Source organism: Vulpes lagopus, chromosome 23, assembly GCF_018345385.1.
Source record: "Vulpes lagopus strain Blue_001 chromosome 23, ASM1834538v1, whole genome shotgun sequence".
NCBI classification, from domain to species: Eukaryota; Metazoa; Chordata; class Mammalia; order Carnivora; family Canidae; genus Vulpes; species Vulpes lagopus.
This window is the reverse complement of record NC_054846.1, coordinates 49925822-49944459: the sequence shown is the minus strand read 5'-3', so window position 1 is coordinate 49944459 and position 18638 is coordinate 49925822. Positions and strand designations below refer to the sequence as shown.

The following is an 18638-nucleotide window of genomic DNA, read 5'->3' as shown; positions in this document are numbered from 1 at the left end:
CCCTGAGAATGCCAAGGCTTTTACCAATCTCTCAGATTTATGATCTCTGCCCCCTACAAGGTGAAGACCACAGACCCAAGCCATCTCTCTAATGTAACCCATGGCTGCCCCAACACTTGGTCCTCTGCCAAGGATGGGTTGTTGGATATCACCCAGAAAGGTTAACTCACAAAGCAAGACTGAGGCACATTGCTAGGCTTCCAGGTCTCTAGATAGAGCCCCTCCCACAGCCCATATCAAGCCACATTTGGCATTATTATACTTTGTGACCTTGTTCTCTACCCCCTCCTCTATTTCTCTGATTATCACATGCACAAAATTGAATTAATCATAATCCTTTTTCATTATACATTTTTTTCATGTACAACATCCTTTAATGCATAGCTTTTTACTAATTTAGTTGACAATAACCTAATCTAACAATATGTTCCCTCCAGCTCCAACCAATCCCCCTTACCTGGGAACCATTATCTTGAATCCCACAGTGAGAATCCTTCCATCCTTTTTACATAGTTTTACTGCATATATGTTCTTTAAAAAGGTTTTTAAATTCTTAGTTGTATTTAACTCTAATAACATGAGAGAGATGCAAATTAAAACAATGAGATGCTCAGAGATACCAACTAGAATATAGTTTAAAACTGACAATACCAGGTATTAGCAAGGATGTGGAACAAAGCATTCTGTCTCTGGTTTGAATCACCATGGTCTGTGTAAGGAATCTTGGCGTTGAGGGAGCTCAAATTAGAAGTTCACGGAAAGGTTTTTATGCTACTCTGGCCATATAATCAAGTCAGACACCCATAACCAGTTAGGCCAGTTATAAACCATCAGTAAAGAAAGTGACCCTGGGAGTCATCAGGGGAGTTTCAGACTTTTTTTTTTTTTTAAGATTTTATTTATTTATTCATGGGAGACACAGATCAAGAGAGAGGCAGAGACACAGGCAGAGGGAGAAGCAGACTCCATGCAGGGAGCCCGATGTGGGACTCGATCCTGGGTCTTCAGGACCATGCCCTGGGCTGAAGGCAGGCGCCAAACCGCTGAACCACCCAGGGATCCCGAGCTTCAGACTTTAAATGGCATATTAATAATTCTAGAATAGGCTAAACTATAGTGAAAGCAGATCAGTGGTTTCCTGGGACCAAGAATGGGTGGGGGGAAAGGGATTGAGTACAAAGGAGCACGAGGAAGGTTTTTAGAAGATAGAATTATTGGAGATCCCTGGGTGGCTCAGCAGTTTAGCACCTGCCTTCGGCCCAGGGCATGGTCTTGGAGTCCCGGGATCGAGTCCCACGTCAGGCTCCCTGCTTCTCCCTCTGCCTGTGTCTCTGCCCCTCTCTCTCTCTCCCTCTCTCCGTGTCTCTCATGAATAAATAAGTAAAATCTTAAAAAAAAAAAAAAAAGAATTATTTTCTATACTTTATGGTGGTTGTTATTATGTATAATTATCAAAATTCATTAATCCATTTAAAATTGATCAATTATGGGATCCCTGGGTGGCGCAGCGGTTTGGCGCCTGCCTTTGGCCCGGGGCGCGATCCTGGAGACCCAGGATCGAATCCTACGTCGGGCTCCTGGTGCATGGAGCCTGCTTCTCCCTCTGCCTGTGTCTCTGCCTCTCTCTCTCTCTCTCTCTGTGACTATCATAAATAAATAAAATATATCTTTAAAAATAAAATAAAATAAAATAAAATTGATCAATTATATTGTATGTAAATAATAACAATTTTTTTTTCTTTTTTTTAGAGGGCATCATTGCTACATTTAATCTTTTGGAATTGAACTTTTTTATTTAATATTTAATTATAAAGATTCATCCATATCATTATGTAACACTGTGCTTCATTCGACAGCCATATAATATTCCATCATGTGAATATTCCAGTTTATTTGCCCACTCCACTGCTCATGGGCATTTGCAATTCCTTTTGGAATTGCTATGAACATTCTTGTACAAATCTTCCAGTGTATATGGAGGAGTTTCTCTTGGATTTACCCCTAATATTGGAATAACTGGGCTGTAGGGTAAGTAAATGTTCAATTACAGGAGATATTCAAACTTCTTTCCAAAGTAATTCTTTGCTTTTCCAAGCTGGGTCAGTCTGTCCAGGTTAGACTGGGACCCCAGGGGCAGGAGACCCAATCTTTTCCTGAATTAGCATTGCTTAGCATTCAGTTAGCACCAGGCTGGATACCCAGGAGCCCAAGGGCAGAAACCCAGGCACCTGAGGCCTCCCAGTCTCAGCCAATACTAAGAGCAAACAGCAGGCAGGCACCACATATCACACACAGAAGCTAATTAAAGTTCTACTCCCTGGAGCTCCCTCTTCCTAGTTTCACTTGATTTTGAGTATGAAAGATCTTCTACGGCCCTCAGTTATAATGCAAATCCCAAGAAAAGAGAAGGCTTAACCTTATCCAAAATCCTTCTCAGCTGACACCTCTAATACCAAAACAAGAATTGGCAGGAAAGGTATAAAGAGCAAAATGAGTGACAGAAAGAGGAAGAGGAGGGATAAAAAAAGTGGGGAGAACCAAGAACACAAATGTTCTAGAATTATACTCCCTTTTCTGCACAAGGATCAGTTTTTCAGAAAAAAAAAATTTTAATTAAAAAAAGCAGTATTTTGCAAGTGACCACGAGCAATTTTTAATATCCCTGCCATTAAGGGATTACCTTTTTATGTTCAAGTTACAAAAACAACATAATGAGCACACAGCAATGATATATTGCCCCAAACTTCACATCCTCTGGAAGGTGAGCCCCTGTGATACTGGGGAATAGCTCTCAGGGATTTGGTCGTGGGCCAAACAACTGGAGCTCAGCCACAGATCAGGAACAAGAAAAACAAAACAAAAAAAGCATAATATAACAGAAAAAGGCATCAGGAGATGCCTGGGTGCTCAGCAAAAGGAGGAGAGCTGCCATAAAAACAGATGAGTCTCATCTCCCAGCTGCTACTACACCTCCAACAGCTCCCTGGCTACCTGTCCCACCGGAGCTCAAGGAATACTTGCTGGATGAATGAAGAATGACAGAAACACACAGAAGAGGATCATAGCCCTGTGGTGGCAGCAGCTTTCTCAGCCACACAGGGCAGCAGTGCTGAGGACAGCAGGAGGTGGCTGCAATGATGCAGCTCAGGAGAGCTTTTTCCATGCAAGTAAGCAGATTATCATGATTGGTTTAACATTTTTAGTTGCTTGTTCCTTAAATTAGATCATGGGCCACCTGAAGAAACTACGGAGGAGGCTCGCTTGGGCGCGTTGGTTGCTGAGGACTGATCACACAGAACTCCAAGTGTGAGAGGTGCTCTGTAACCAGAGGTCTGTAACCAGGCTGAGTTCCTGGGCTTCGGGGCCCTAGGAGCTAGAGCACAGTAACAGCAGCTGGTACAAATGGAACTAACAGTACTTGGACCAATGTGAGGCCCCAACTACAGCCCCAGTGTGTGGAGCTTCAACAGTTTTATTGGCTAAATGCTTCTTCCCAAGTTTACAGCTTAAAGCGTAGGCCTCGTCACTGGCTCCTCCTCCTGAGCCCCTAATGGGGCAAGAACCTTTAGCACAGGCCTAGAAATGGGGGGAGAGGGTATAATAAGTGAGTTAGAAACCTGCTGATGCTCCACAACTGGACAGCAGGATGGAAAAACTCCTATTTTCTAATGATGGAAACTGTCTCTAGAAAGACAAACAGGATGGAGATAGGACCCAGGGTGCAGCTTTGCCACTGGTCTCAGTTTCTGGTGCCGCCATGGGAGTATACCCTTCACCTCCCCACACTAGGACTTCAGGAATAGGGTGATGCTAGGTCAGCCTACACATTTTGCAAAAGTACATGGGCCCAAAATTGGCCAAGAGGTTTGGAATTACCAGCTCCCCAACCTGGCAGGATGGGAAGAAAGAAAATGTGTCCATGAAAAGCTTTCGGAAGTGAGTCAGGTCTTCCACCTGAACCTTGATGCTGTACTGATTGGCCAGGAAGTCTATGGTGCCTTGCACCACATACTCGTTCTGTAAGTGTGACAGTGAACAAGTGGAATAGACAACGTGGCCTCCTGGTTTGGTGGCGAGGAGTCCAGCCCTGAAACCAGAAAGAGAAAAACAAGTGACTACTGAGTTCCCAGAAGCAGGAGGACAATGGAAGGAGCTGGAAGCATGGTGAGTGGAGTCTACTGTGGGATGGGCAGCTGTGTTAGCCTCTGAAGCCCCTTCCACAAAGATGCCCCTGAAAAAGTCATTCTCAAAGCAGGGAACAACCCGGCCCTACTCCACAGGCCCTCCTCCGGAAGCAATCCCCTGAACTCTGACTCTGGTTATGGTCCAAAATCTGACGTTAGCTGTGCATCGAGTCCTTACCAGCCCTACAGAGCCTTGACTTCAGTAACTTTTTTCAAGCTCTCAAACTTTTGCTACTCACTAGAACTGGGACAAGCAAGGAGGTAAGGTAATGTAATAAATCTGTGCGGCCCACCCTGCTCTGTGTGTCCTACCACGTAGGGCTTTCATGCTCCAGAGGACCCTCCTATCACGTCTGTCTCCTCCAGGTTGTTCCTCAGCCAGAAGACCCTTCTGTGACTGATGGTTGTGGCAAGAGCTTCCAATCCCCCAGGTGACCGGCCCCCTGGAGCCCTGTGGCACCGGGGCCGGAGTTTTTGTAAATCTGTTACTCACGCGAGCAGCTGCACCTGAAGCATAGGCAACATCTGCCGTTCCTTCTTCCTCGACCGCTGAAAGATGTTGTTCTCCTCCTCACGAAGGGAATGGCGGTCTGTGGTACAGGGCACATCCACCAGCACCTGCCAGAAGTGTTGAAGGGTATACAGTATCAGAGCTCCTTACAGGCTGTCTTCCTTATACCCTTGCCCCAAGAGGTTTCACGCAGTGCTCCCTCTGCCCATCCTTCAGATGCAGAGAACCTAACAAAGCTTCTCATTTTAACCTGGTTATTTCACAGATAACTGTGAAATAATGAGTGGTAACACAGCATATTTAGGTATACTTGTGGCTGGTCAAAAAACCAAAGCCAATGCCCAAATAACTATAATTAAATAACTAATATTGACCTAGAAAGAAGTCTTTTTTTTTAAAGATTTTTATTTTTAAGTAATCACTACACCCAACAAGGGGCTCGAACCTATAATGCTGAGATCAAGAGTTGCATGCTCTATCAACTGAGCCAACCAAGTGCTCCTAGTAAAGTCTTTCATCCTTTAGGGTTCTGTCTTTGGCTCCGTCTTTAGCTACTTGAATGAAACATCCAATTTACAGATGATACAATGCCCAGAAGGTAGCTAATATACTGAATAACAGGATCGGGATTCAAAATTATTTTATGCTGAAACATCATATCCAATATGGAAAAATTTTAAAGTGAGAAATATAAAATCACTCATGCATCTCCACTAAGAGCCTATATATTCTGTGCTAGGCACAAGAAAGAAAAACAAAAATTAAAACAACAAAAAAGGGCAGCCCCGGTGGCGCAGCAGTTTAGTGCCGCCTTCAGCCCAGGCGCTACCTCTTTCTGTGTCTCTTGTGAATAAATAAAAGCCTTAAAACAACAACAACAAAAGTCCTATATTTATGTTTCTTTTTTTTTTAAGATTTTATTTATTTATTCATGGCAAACACACAGAGAGAGAGAGGGAAAGGCAGAGACACAGGTAGAGGGAGAAGCAGGCTCCATGCAGGGAGCCCAACATGGGTCTCCATCCCGGGTCTCCAGGATCACACCCTGGGCCAAAGGCGGCGCTAAACCGCTGAGCCACCAGGGCTGCCCTATATTTATGTTTCAAAAAAAAATCATCTGTGGAAGAGATCTATGAATTTTAGTTAAGCAGAAACTCCAAGTAAATTAATAATGATAATGAAAGCATGCAAGCACAAGCTGAGTAATGATGATGGCTATGTGTCTAATTTTCATGGCCAGGTACTATCCTATGTGCCTAATCTTCATGGCCAGGTACTACAATGATGGCTATGTGCCTAATCTTCATAGGCCAGGTACCATGATGATGGCTATGTGCCTAATATTCATGGCCAGGTACTACGATGATGGCTATGTGTCTAATCTTCATAGTCAGGTATTTCCTAAAATACTCTCAAGGAATTATCTGGATAATCCTATGTAGCAATATTTCCTACTTTACAAATGAAGAAGCTGAAATTTCAGCAAGATGAAGCAACTTGTCAGAAGTCAGTAAGTGGCAACCCTGGGGTACAGAAACAGGTTAGGGAACAGGAGTGGTCATGCTCTATCCACTCTGTTCTGCTGCCTCCATGTCAAAAAAGCTGAATACGGGATCCCAACACAGGCAAAAAACAGGCCTCTTAAGCCTATCCAAGATTCTATAAGCCTTAGAGTGGTTGAGGCAGAACAGTGAAAACTGAACAGGTCAGATCAACGAGTCAGATGACAAGAGAGACAATAGCTATTTTTTTTTTATATTTTTAGAAGCATATGTTTTAATAAATACTTTTAGAAAATGCCAATTAAAAGAAAATACAAATAACTTAAAAATAGGAAATGACTTTCAACATCATTCATAATAAGAGAATGTAAATTAGATGCTATCAGTTTGGCAAAACCCAAAAAGTTTAATAATACTAGCAGTGGCAGGATATGAGAACACAGTACTCTTACACATTACCAGTAGAAACAAAACCAATGTAACCCGCACAGAGAGTGATTTAGTACCCTCTGTCAAAATCTTACATCCATATAAATTGTTATCCAGCAATGATACTTAAAAAGCATAAAAGTAAAAAGGACTGAACCTCAGGGTATATTATTAAATGAAAAAACTACAAAGTTCAAATAGTGAGAATAATACATCACCATTCCTTTATTCAAAAATACACACACACTGGAACACCTATGTGGGCTCAATGATTTGGGCATTGGACTCTTGATATCAGCTCAGGTCATGATCTCAGGGTCATGAGATCGAGCCCTACATCAAGCTTGTACTGAGTGTGGAGCCTGCTTGAGACTCTATCTCTGCCCCATGCTCTGCTCACACACACGCATGTGCGCACACATTTTCTCTAAAACAAACAAAACCCAACAACACACATGCACATTTGTATTTGTATATCCACAAAGAATACTTCTTAAAGGATACAGATGAAAACAAACAATGATCATCTGTGGGGAGAGGAAAGATAGCTGAGAGACAGAAGTAAAAGGGAAGCACCTTCTGAATTTTACACCATGTGCTGTATTAATATTCAAAAATAAATTAGGTTATTCATACTTATTTTAATGAGGGCTTCTCACCAACCAAAGAAGTTGAGAAATAAAATAAGTCTAATAACTCCTTTCCCACTCAGGTTCAAACTCTTTCCTGCTAACTGTCTTTAATGAAGATAACACCAATGATTGTGCAGATGTGCAGACTCTGTTCTCCCAATCACCCACAGAGCACGGGCCAGGTCCAGAAATGGCCGTACGTCCTCAAACATGGAGGTCTGGATCCCACCTTCTCAGGGCCTGGTGCTGGGATGGGAAGGCCAGATTTGGCTAGCTGGATATCAGGAATCACTTACCCGGTCATAGGTGTCTCCCTCCACTTCTCCCCACTTCCTGCCATCCCATGAGGTGACTCGAACCCGATTTCTATCCCTGATATCTTGAGGCACATAGCTGCGAAGGACCCTCTGTAGTCTGCCTGTTCGAGAAGTGGACAGATCATTGGCAGCGAGATTGCCTGTAGGAATAGAAATTTTTTTTTAAGATTTTATTTATTTATTCATGATAGACATAAAGAGAGAGAGAGGAGAGAGGCAGAGACACAGGCAAAGGGAGAAGCAGGCTCCGTGCTAGGAGCCTGACGCGGGACTCAATCCTGGGACTCCAGGATTGCGCCCTGGGCCAAAGGCAGGCGCCAAACCGCTGAGCCATTCAGGGATCCCCAGGAATAGAAATTTTAACATTGTGAGCAGCCCTGGTGGCTCAGCAGTTTAGCACCACCTTCAGCCCAGGGTGTGATCCTGGGGTCCCGGGATCAAGTCCCACGTCAGGCTCCCTGCATGTAGCCTGCTTCTCCCTCTGCCTGTGTCTCTGCCTCTCTCTCTCTCTCTCTCTCTCTCTCTCTGTGTGTATCTCATGAATAAATAAATAAAATCTTTAAAGAAAAAAAATTTAGCATTTTTTTTTCTAATTCTGAGAAAAAAAATGTCATTGGAACCTTGGCAGGAATTGCACTGAATCTATAGATGGCTGTGGGTAGTATGGACATTTTATGCCTGTGAGAATAAAGAAACTTCAGGTCATAGCCAAACAAAACATCCCACCAGCAATGGTGCTAATAAAGAGCCAAAACAATTCTCAGGCAGAGCCAATCAATGCAAATCCCAGGAGGAGAGGCAAGTGGAGAAGAAATGTTTGTTATGTACATGGCACAGTACTAGGTACTCTAGAACAGGGGTTGCAAGGGCAACCACCTCCTCAGGCCAGAATGGATATGTAAATAAATAAATAAAACAGACCAAATATGAATATTTCTAAATAAATATGCTTTCTCCTACTTTTTTGAAACATGTGTCTCTCTCCAGCTTTGGCAGATTCTACACATTTTTAAAAAATTTTTTAAATTTAATTTAATTTTTTTATTCATGAGAGAGAGAGAGAGAGAGAGAGAGAGAGAGAGGCAGGCAGAGGCACAGGCAGAGGGAGAAGCAGGCTCCATGCGGGAGCCTGACGTGGGACTTGATCCTGAGACTCCAGGGCCATGCCTAGGGTCAAAGGCAGGCACTAAACTGCTGAGCCATCCAGGGATCCCCTCTACACATTATTTAATCAAAATTTATTTTTCTCTCATTCCTTAGTAATAGAACTCTAATTTTATTTAAGAGAAAGGGGAACAACATGCCTCTTTTTTCCCTCCTTTTATAACTAAGTATGACTAAATTTTGGTCAATGAATTGTAGGCACAATTATTGTGTGGGACCTGTGGGAAGATGTTTAAAAGAAGGTAATACAATTAGATGTGCCCCCTTTACCCAATCTTTTCTTCCTGCCTTGAATCTAATGTGATAACTTAAGTTCTAGCAGCCACCTTGGACCATGAGGCAATCCTGAGGATGGATGCCAGAAACCGAATAGGCTGCAAAAAGAAAGAAGGAGCACAGGACACCTGGGTAGCTCAGAAGTTGAGCGTCTGCAGTCAGCCCAGGGCATGATCCTGGAGTCCCAGGATCGAGTCCCACATCAGGCTCCCTGCAGGGAGCCTGCTTCTCCCTCTGCCTATGTCTCTGCCTTTCTCTCTCTCTGTGTGTCTCTCATGAATAAATAAATAAAATCTTAAAAAAAGGAAAGAAGAAAGGAAGGAAGGAAGGAAGGAAGGAAGGAAGGAAGGAAGGAAGGAAGGAAGGAAGGGCGCGCAAGTCCTGATGATTGTGGAGACTCCATACCAGCTATATCCTAGCTCTCTTATGTAAGAGAGAAATAAACTTTTCTTCTTTAAGCCAGTTCATTGATTTTCTATTGAATATGACCAAACCTAATCCATCTATCTTCTACTTTCCTTTTTGTGACAGACACAAATTCAAGAAATTGCTCACTTTGGGGCACCTCGGGCTGGTTAAGCATCTACCTTCAATTCAGGTCGAGATCCTAGGGTCCTGGGATTGAGTTCCATGTCAGATTCCCTGCTCAGTAGGCAATCTGCTGCTCTCTCTCCCTCGCCCTTCCCCCCCCCCCCCCCCCCGCTCATGTGCTCATGCTGTCTCTCAAATAAATCAATAAAATCTTAAAAAAAAAAAAAAAAAAAAAAAGCTTGCTTTGCTCTTGACTCTACCATAAGAAAAACCTTACTGCAAGTTTGATGATAAATGGTGATTGATACCTGGTCTCAGAGTCAAGAAGTGAAAGGGAGAGGCAGAACAATGGTGAAGAACTAGAGGGCACACCTTATCCGATGGGAGCAATCCACCATGCACCAGTTTAGTGTTTCCACACAGACCTAGAGTCCCAATTTTTGAGGAAACTCAAAGAAGTAAAAATTGGATTCTCTGCTCAGGAGGAATTTGTAAAAGGATGTGAATGGAGAACAGAAAAGCTGGGTTCTGGTTCTGGCTCTATCTCCAACTCAGGTAAAAGTTAAATTCTTAAATCTCTTCAGAGTCAATTTCCCCCTCCATAAAATACGAGGACTCTCTTGGGTGAGGAGCTGGCATGGGGGCAAGGTGCTGGTAATTTAATACACCTTACAAGAGCAACTCTCAATTACTTCTCATTGGCCCTTCTTCCACCTCTTAGAGTCCAGATCCTCCTCTTCTAGGTAACCCTACCTCACTCATCCTCTTTCTGATGGATTCCCACAGCACTGGGTCAGATCAGCCCAGCACAGAGGCTGGGCTCCTACACTGGACTCCTTAAACCATACTAACACTTTTTCTCCTCTGCCTCTGCACTACCAGAAGGGAAGACAAACATGGTACCATGCAATCACCCACAGGGCCTACCGTGAGGCTGGAAGCTAACTCAAACTGTGCAAGTAATTGGCTGACGAGAACTGGAAGACAAGGGGCCCAGCCCATCAAAAAGTCTAAGGCATAAGGCAAGAGAAGCCTGGCTGAGTTCCAAGGTGAGTGGAAAACCCATAGCCCCCCTCTGGATACTTCTCAGGTCCCTGTGGAACGAAAGGTGCCTATTTTAAGGCAGGATGTCAGCAAGTAGATAGCTGAAGTGAACATCATGGCGCACATGGCCCTGGCTGGTGGCTGCACTACTGAGATGAACAAGACTCGTGCCTGTCCCTAAGGAATTCATGCTTAGAGCAGGAGAAGATGCATACACCATAAAGCTCTGACACAGGCTAATGTGCTAACAGTTGCAAGAGTGACGCCCATGGCATGGGAGTGTAGGAGACTGAGGCATTACTTTGCAACCGGCTAGCAAAAGTCATAAGGGAAGACTTCCAGGAGGTGGCACCCTTGAGCTGAGGCTTGAAGGCTGAAGGCTTCAGACAGGCCAGCTGGGATAGATAAGGTGGCCGGTATTCTAGGGAGAAAATGGAACATGAGCAAAAGATGGAGGCTTATTCAAACAACACAGAGTAGCAGAATGTGGCTGAAGCACACAAAGTCTGGGGAAGATTAACAAAGCTTTAAAGGGTGGCTGCAGCCAGATCTTATTGCTTTAGTTGGCAGACTAAGGAAATGAACTTAATCTTAGAGACAAAAGTAAACAGGGATAGAGGAGTGAAAGTGTCATATGTAGATTGATCAGGGTCCTGGTTTATTTATTTTTTAATTTTTTTTTAAATTTTTATTTATTTATGATAGTCACAGAGAGATAGAGAGAGAGGCAGAGACACAGGCAGAGGGAGAAGCAGGCTCCATGCACCGGGAGCCCGACGTGGGATTCGATCCCGGGTCTCCAGGATCGCGCCCTGGGCCAAAGGCAGGCACCAAACCGCTGCGCCACCCAGGGATCCCAGGGCTCTGGTTTAATCTGCCTTCAAAGACCTTGCTCTGCTCAGCAATCTTTCTTGGCCAATTGACAGAGGAAGAGAGGAGAAAACTGCAAACAAAAATCCACCACCTTAGCAAGCAGGCACTATACCCCGCCTCTGACCTTGGAACCAGAGAGCCCATCCTACTTGGCAAGTCCCTGACTGGGTGAGGTAGGGGGCCCTCCCTGCCCAAGACACCAACCCTCTGACTTACGGCAACAGCCAGTCTGAAGCAGTGCTAGTGTCTTCCCCCCAGGGGCCGCACATAAGTCAAGCACAGTGTCACCAGGCTGCAGACCAAGGGCTAGGACAGGCAGCAAGGAAGCAGCATCCATCAGGTAGTAGTCCATGACACCCAGGCTGCCAAGCCTAGAAGAGAAGAGACCACCTTGAAGTCAAATTCCAAGTCAGGAGACCCACTGGAAGTCAAGGCCACTAAGCTCATGCTCTCAGGGACTAATGAGTTCTACTCAGCAAAAACTCATTTCTCAGAACCACTCACTCACTCATTCACTCATACAGCAGCCAGAGTAACCCATTTAAAACACAGATCGAGGGATCCCTGGATGGCTCAGTGGTTTAGCGCCTGCCTTTGGCCCAGGGCACAATCCTGGAGTCCCCAGATCGAGTCCCATGTCGGGCTCCCAGAATGGAGCCTGCTGCTCCCTCTTCCTCTGTCTCTGCCCCCCCCCCTATATATATATATATATATATATATCACAAATAAATAAATAAATCTTTAAAAAAAAAACACACAGATCGAGGGGTGCCTGGCTGGCTTAGTCAGTGGAGCATACAACTTTTGATATCAGGGTTGTGTGTGTGGGGGGGTATTGCTGTTTTGTTAAGGATTTTATATATTTATTAGAAAGAGAGAGACAAAAAAAGAAAAAGAAAAAGAAAAAGAAAGAAAGAGAGAGACAGTGCAGGCATTAGGAAAGAGAGGGAGGGGCAGCCTGGGTGGCTCAGCAGTTTAGCTCTGCCTTCAGCCCAGGGCGTGATCCTGGAGACCCGGGATCGAGTCCCACGTCGGGCTCCCTGCATGGAGCCTGCTTCTCCCTCTGCCTGTGTCTCTGTCTCTCTCTCTCTGTGTCTCTCATAAATAAATAAATAAAATCTTTAAAAAAAAAATGGAAAGAAAGGGAGAAGCAGAGGGGGATGGAAAGCGACAAGCAGACTCTGCACTGAGTGCAGGGCCAGATGCGGCACGCAGTCCCAGGACCCCGAGATCATGATCCAAGCCGAAACCAAGAGCCGGAGGCCCAACTGACTGAGCCACCCAGGTGCCCTGAGATTGTGACTTTGAGCCCCATGTTGGGTGCACAGATCACTTAAAATCTTTAAGGAAAACAAAACAGCTCACAGATTAATTCACTCTTATCCAGCCAACCAATCCATTTCTTAATTGCCCTTCCTTAATTAAGCCAGGCACGTTCCAGTCTGAGGCTTTTGTAGCTGCTCTACTTTCTGGCTATAAAACTCCTTCCCTGGGACACCTGGGTGGCTTAGTGGTACAGCTTCTGCCTTTGCCCCAGGGCATGATCCTGGAGTCCTGGGCTGGAGTCCCACATTGGGCTCCCTTTATGGAGCCTGCTTCTCCCTCTGCCTATGTCTCTGACTCTCTCTCTGTGTCTCTCATGAATAAATAAAATCTTTTAAAAAATTAAAATTAAAAAAATAAAACTCCTCCTCCAAATAGCCCTGAATTGATTCCTCACTTCTTTCAGTCTCTCCTCAAAGTTCTCTCCATAAAAGTTATCTCACCAGAGAGATACTGGCATTCCCTGACTACTTTATCTGAAAATTAGCACCCCTTACTCCCATCACCTCCTAGCTCTCTATGTTACATTATTTTTCTTTAAAGCACTTATTGTTCAAAAAATTAATTAATTACTTAATTAAAAAATTACAAAAGCACTTATTGTTCACTTTATATGTACACGTGTGTGTGTATGTATACTTTCCTTCTCCTCCTCTCCCTTTAGAATGAAGGCAGAGACTTTGTTCATTCACTGTAATAACCCCAGCACCCGAAACACCACCTGGCATACTGGAGGAACTTGGTGTTACTGGAGTACATATTAAGATACAAAACGCTTTGTTGCCTTAGAGAAGAATGCCATCTGTTGTGCCTCTCACAGTTACCTGAGTCAGGCCTGCTGAAGAAATAGGCCCTCATTAGGTAAAGGAAGGGAAGAAGGGAAGAAGGGAGGAAGGGAGGAAGAAACGGGAGCACCCCAAGAGAAGAAAAAAGAACAAAGCAAAAGCATGGAAGCAGGCAAACTCATAGCTCCTTTCAGAAACAATGAGAAATCTTGTGTCATAGAAATACAAAATGGATGAGACTGAGGTTGAAAAACACATAGAGGCTAGATTCTAAAAAGTCTTAAACCCTGTGCTAGGGTTTAAGACTGTAACCTGCAGGCAGCTACCCAAGTTTGTTTAAGACTGTAACCTGCAGGCAGCTACCCAAGTTTGTGAAGAAAGTAACATGATCACCTAAATAGAATTTCAGAAAGCTGGGTGGACCAGAAAGAACAAATTAGAAATCAACACCAGTGAGAAGGCTGTGATGAGTCCAAGGCAGGAAGACAGGAGCCATGTGAATAGAGAGAGGGGGATGATGGACAACAACCTAATGGGCACAGAAGGACTCTTCACTCCCAGGCCAGTTGTCATAAGCCATTCCCTGCCCCCGAGACACAGCTCAGCCACTGTGGACAGACTTAAGGAGACAGAAGCCTGATCCTTGCTGCTCTGATGGGAAGGCTCTAGGAGAAAAATGTGACAAGACAGGACACATAGTACCCTGGAGGGTCTGCTACAAGAGCTACAGTCCCCAGGCTTGAGGTGGTGACACCTTCACAAATAGGCTCAGACTATGGTGGGATATTTTCAAAGTCGAATCACACTAGGATTATCCCTGAAACTGTGTGCCTAATGCCTCACAGAGGAGAATGACAAGAAGTCTGAGAAAAGCACAGAATTCCTATCACACCAGCACGGGTCTAGGAAACCCATTCTCATCAGTTCCTTCCTTTTGGAAGCATCGTTCAACCTTTTTTTGGGTCACAGACAGAATCTGCTGAAAGCTATAGTCCTTCTTTCAAAAAAAAAAAAAGGGGGGGGGGGGATCCCTGGGTGGCTCAGCGGTTTAGCGCCTGCCTTCGGCCCAGGACGTGATTCTGGAGTCCCGGGATCGAGTCCCACGTCAGGCTCCCTGCATGGAGCCTGCTTCTCCCTCTGCCTGTGTCTCTGCCTCTCTCTCTCTCTCTCTCTCTCTCTCTCTGTGTGTCTCTCGTGAATAAATAAAAATATTTTTTTTTAAAAAAGGGACAATTTTTCAGACAATTTCAGGAGATTCCTGGACTCCCTAAATATATCCTTGACCTCCTGAGAGATTAGGATTCCCAATTTATAGGGAACCTATCAAGACAAGAAGGAAACTCAAACCTCTCTGCATAGAAGCCAAGCACCTCAGGCAACTTAGGAAACCACATGGTGCTGTGTCCACTGTTCTGCCTAAAATCAGTGCCTCCGAACTGGTCTCCAGCCCTGCCCCAATCTATCTCCCTCTCACCCGCATTTACTAACATGATCTTCCTGAAGCATAACTTTGATGAGAAGAACACCGCCAGTAAGAGAGACTGTGAACTCTATTTTGGAGGTGCTGTACTAGTGTCTCAGATACATCACTTCATTTACTTATTTATTTTTTAAGATTTTATTTATTTATTCATGAAAGACAGAGAGAGAGAGAGAGAGAGGTAGAGACACAGGCAGAGGGAGGAGCAGGCTCCCTGCAGGGAGCCTGATGTGGAACTCAATCTGGGGTCTCCAGGATCACTCTCTGGACCAAAGGCAGTGCTAAACCACTGGGCCACCAGGGCTGCCCCATCACTTCATTTAGACCTCACCATAACCCTGTGAGGCAGGAGAACCCAGATTCCAGAGAGAAACTGTCTGGATCTCAAATCCAGCCAAACTTCTCAACAGTTGTGTGCCTTCGGCAAATTACTTGACTTCTCTGTGCATCAGCATCCTCATCTGTAATAAGGGTGGCTACCAGACAGGATTATTTTGAAGATTAAAGAAATTAATATTAAAAAAATTAATTAATAGCAGCCAAGCGCTTGTACAGTAGTTGATACACAAGCTGATAATAGTATCAGTGCCATTATGTTCCAGATGAGTTTCCAGATAAGGAAACCAAGAGTCAGTTATCCAAAGCTATGTGTCCAATAAGTCATGAAGGCAAAATCCAAATCTAGGTTTTCTTGACTCCGAAGGCCATGCTTATAACCACTGTGCGTTATTACCTTTCCCCTACCCCGTAACCCTTCCCAGTAGTTCTCTAGAACACATCTTGGCAGTTTACAACAATATGGCTAAAGGGTGCATCGTCTGAAGCCATCCAACCTTGGCAAGTACAGCCATTTATAAGCAACCCTGGGCCATCAGGAAAATCCCTTCTCCCAAACCTGTAAGTTCCCGGCATTCAAGATTCCCAAATGTGGCCCTTCCACATACTCTCCAGCTTTGCCTCCTAGTTTTCCTAAGCATGCAGCCTTCCTTCAAACCAGTAGCTAGAACTATATATAGTCTTGCCTCTCTCCAATCTGCTTTCCACACAGCAGCCTGAATTTTGAAAATTCAAAGCTGGTCATGTCACTCCCTTCCTTAAAACTTTTCATGGCTCCCTCTTCCTTTTAGAGAAAAAGTCCAAAATCCCATATGACCTAGAAGACCTTTCAAAATCTGGCTCTGCCACCTTCTGTAGCCTCTCACCCCCATCCCCATCCCCATTTAATTCCTATTCATTTTCCAAGCTTTAATTCTTATTCATTTTCAGGTCTTCACTTAAATTTCATTTCCTCAGAAAAGACTGGGTTAGATCTCCTAATTATAAAACTTCATAGTATCTTGTACTTTTCCTTTGTAGCACTTATCACAATTATAGTTCCTTTTTTTTTTTTTTTTGGATTTTTTTTAAACTTTATTTATTTATTTTTTATTTATTTATGATAGTCACACACACAGAGAGAGAGAGAGGCAGAGACACAGAGGGAGAAGCAGGCTCCATGCACCGGGAGCCCGATGTGGGATTCGATCCCGAGTCTCCAGGATCGCGCCCTGGGCCAAAGGCAGGCGCCAAACCGCTGCGCCACCCAGGGATCCCTCAATTATAGTTCCTTAATAGAATAGTTTCTCACTATATATAAATAGTTTCTCACTAGACTGTAAGTTCCGTGAGGGCTTCAACTTCATATATATACCTGAGCACTGGCTGAGAAGACTAGAAGTCCCCTCACCAACAACCCCTCTGGTACTATGTGTCCCAGGTAAGTCTCACTCATTCTTTGCTACTGTGAGTTTATTTGTCCTACTCATCTGGATGGGTGTGGCTATGAGGGCAAAATGAGAAAGCAGGTGTAAATAATACACATTTTAACTGTAGAGGGTATAATAAGTGCTCAAGTCAGAGACGCAGAACAGGTTCAAAGGGCAGGTTCTGGAGTCAAAATGCCTGGGTCTAAACACTAGCTGTACCACTTGGTATCTCAGGGACCTAAAGCAAGAATGTACCTTAACTTCTCTGCACCTGTCTCCTCAAATGTAAAAGAGTAACAATAATATTACCTACCTCAGAAGGCTGTTGACAGAACAAAGGAGATAATGCACACACAACACTTAGAAAAACACCTAGCATATATAAGCACTCAATAAATATTTTTTCCGTCTACTTCCAGAAGACACCCAGGACAACCCCAGCCATGGCTCCAGATCCTACCTGGCAGGAGGGAACCGACTGACATCCCCTCTGGCAAAAGTGAAGCATCGAAGGTTTGGGCTGTAGGCCCCAGAAGCTTGAGGTGGAGTTGTAGTTTGGCCACTCTCTGGCTCTGGTTCCCCGTGGGAGATGGCTTCACTCACAAAGTCCCTGGCATTTAGCTGCTCCAGCTCCCCACTCACATGATCCCAGGCAGCAAAGTTATTAACCAGCGCACCATACTTCTGCTCTGAAAGGAGACTGACCCGGATGGATGGCCAAAGATCACCAAATTGCACACTGTAGGTCATGTCAAAATTCTGCAGAGCCAGTTGGGTGGCAGGAAATTTGGGCTCTGTGGCAGCCTGAAAGGAAAAGAATGGGCTTAATAATCTTCCAAGTCTTTTTTTTTTTTTTAAGATTTTATTTATTTATTCATGAAAGAGAGAGGCAGAGGCACAGGCAGAGACACAGGCAGAGGGAGAAGCAGGCTCCATGCAGGGAACCTGATGTGGGACTCGCTCCCAAGACTCCAGGATTATGCACCAGGCCAAAGGCAGGTGCTAAACCACTGAGCCACCCAGAGATCCCCCCAAGTCTTGCCTCTCCCCTACCACCTGACCTCACCAATACCTCAGAGCCCTGCAGTAAACATGGAACCAGCTAGTGCCCACTCCTGCCTTTGCATCCTGCCTCTGCCAGCCAGAAAAGAAGTATGAAAGAGAAAAGTAAAAAAAAAAAAAAAAAAAAAAAAGAAAGAGAAAAGTACTAGGTGCCTGCCTTTCTAAATCAGTTCCATGAGGGCTCCGAGTTGTGAGGAAAAAAGCTGTGGCTCTCACAACAGCATGTGTGGGTCACCCAGGAAGGGGGTGATCCTTGAGGCCCGGGAGGAAGAAGAACTTAAGAGAACTGGGAGCTCAGGATAGGACTCTGAGGAAAGTCTACAGAAGGTTGGAAGAAACTACGAAGGCCCTGGGGGAAGCTTCAGCCTGAAAAACAAAAGACGCTTTCTTTCTCAACAGTCCTTTCATCTTCTAAAGCATTTTGTCTCCTAGCTTCTGTGAGCACCAGAACAGCTCAGTGAGATACAAAAGATACCCACCTTCCACATTTGGTGGGGATATACAGTAACTTACCTAAGGTCATGCGATGCCGGACACCATAAGGCTTAGAATCACAGGGCTGAGGGTCATTTGGGGAGAGTTCCTAGACCCCAGGAAGGTGGGATAAGGAGAACTCACAGAAACCTCATGGTATAAACAAAAAATGGGGACTTCTGCGGGGGTAGCAGAGCAGGACTGGAATCAGGCTTGCAGAGCAGAAACACAGATTAAAAGGAAAATGAAGACGTCGGCTGTGGGGTCCCTAGGTTGGTCCAGGTTGCCACAGCTGGGACACTCGCT

The 18638-nt window shown here is 44.6% G+C and overlaps 1 protein-coding gene across 2 annotated transcripts in view; it reads right to left on the bottom strand.

The window, feature by feature from the left end:
• Positions 1-1771: 1771 nt before the first annotated feature.
• The window catches only part of NSUN4 (NOP2/Sun RNA methyltransferase 4), a 20280-nt gene continuing 3413 nt past the window's right edge, over positions 1772-18638 (bottom strand). For both annotated transcript variants that reach the window (XM_041738816.1, XM_041738817.1), the window contains 5 exons: positions 17257-17600; positions 11680-11834; positions 7555-7715; positions 4678-4802; positions 1772-4087 (listed from right to left, as the gene is read on the bottom strand). In XM_041738816.1, coding sequence (XP_041594750.1) covers positions 3811-4087; positions 4678-4802; positions 7555-7715; positions 11680-11834; positions 17257-17600 — 1062 coding nt within the window. In that variant the 3' untranslated portion in view covers positions 1772-3810. The remainder of the gene's footprint in view (positions 4088-4677; positions 4803-7554; positions 7716-11679; positions 11835-17256; positions 17601-18638) is intronic.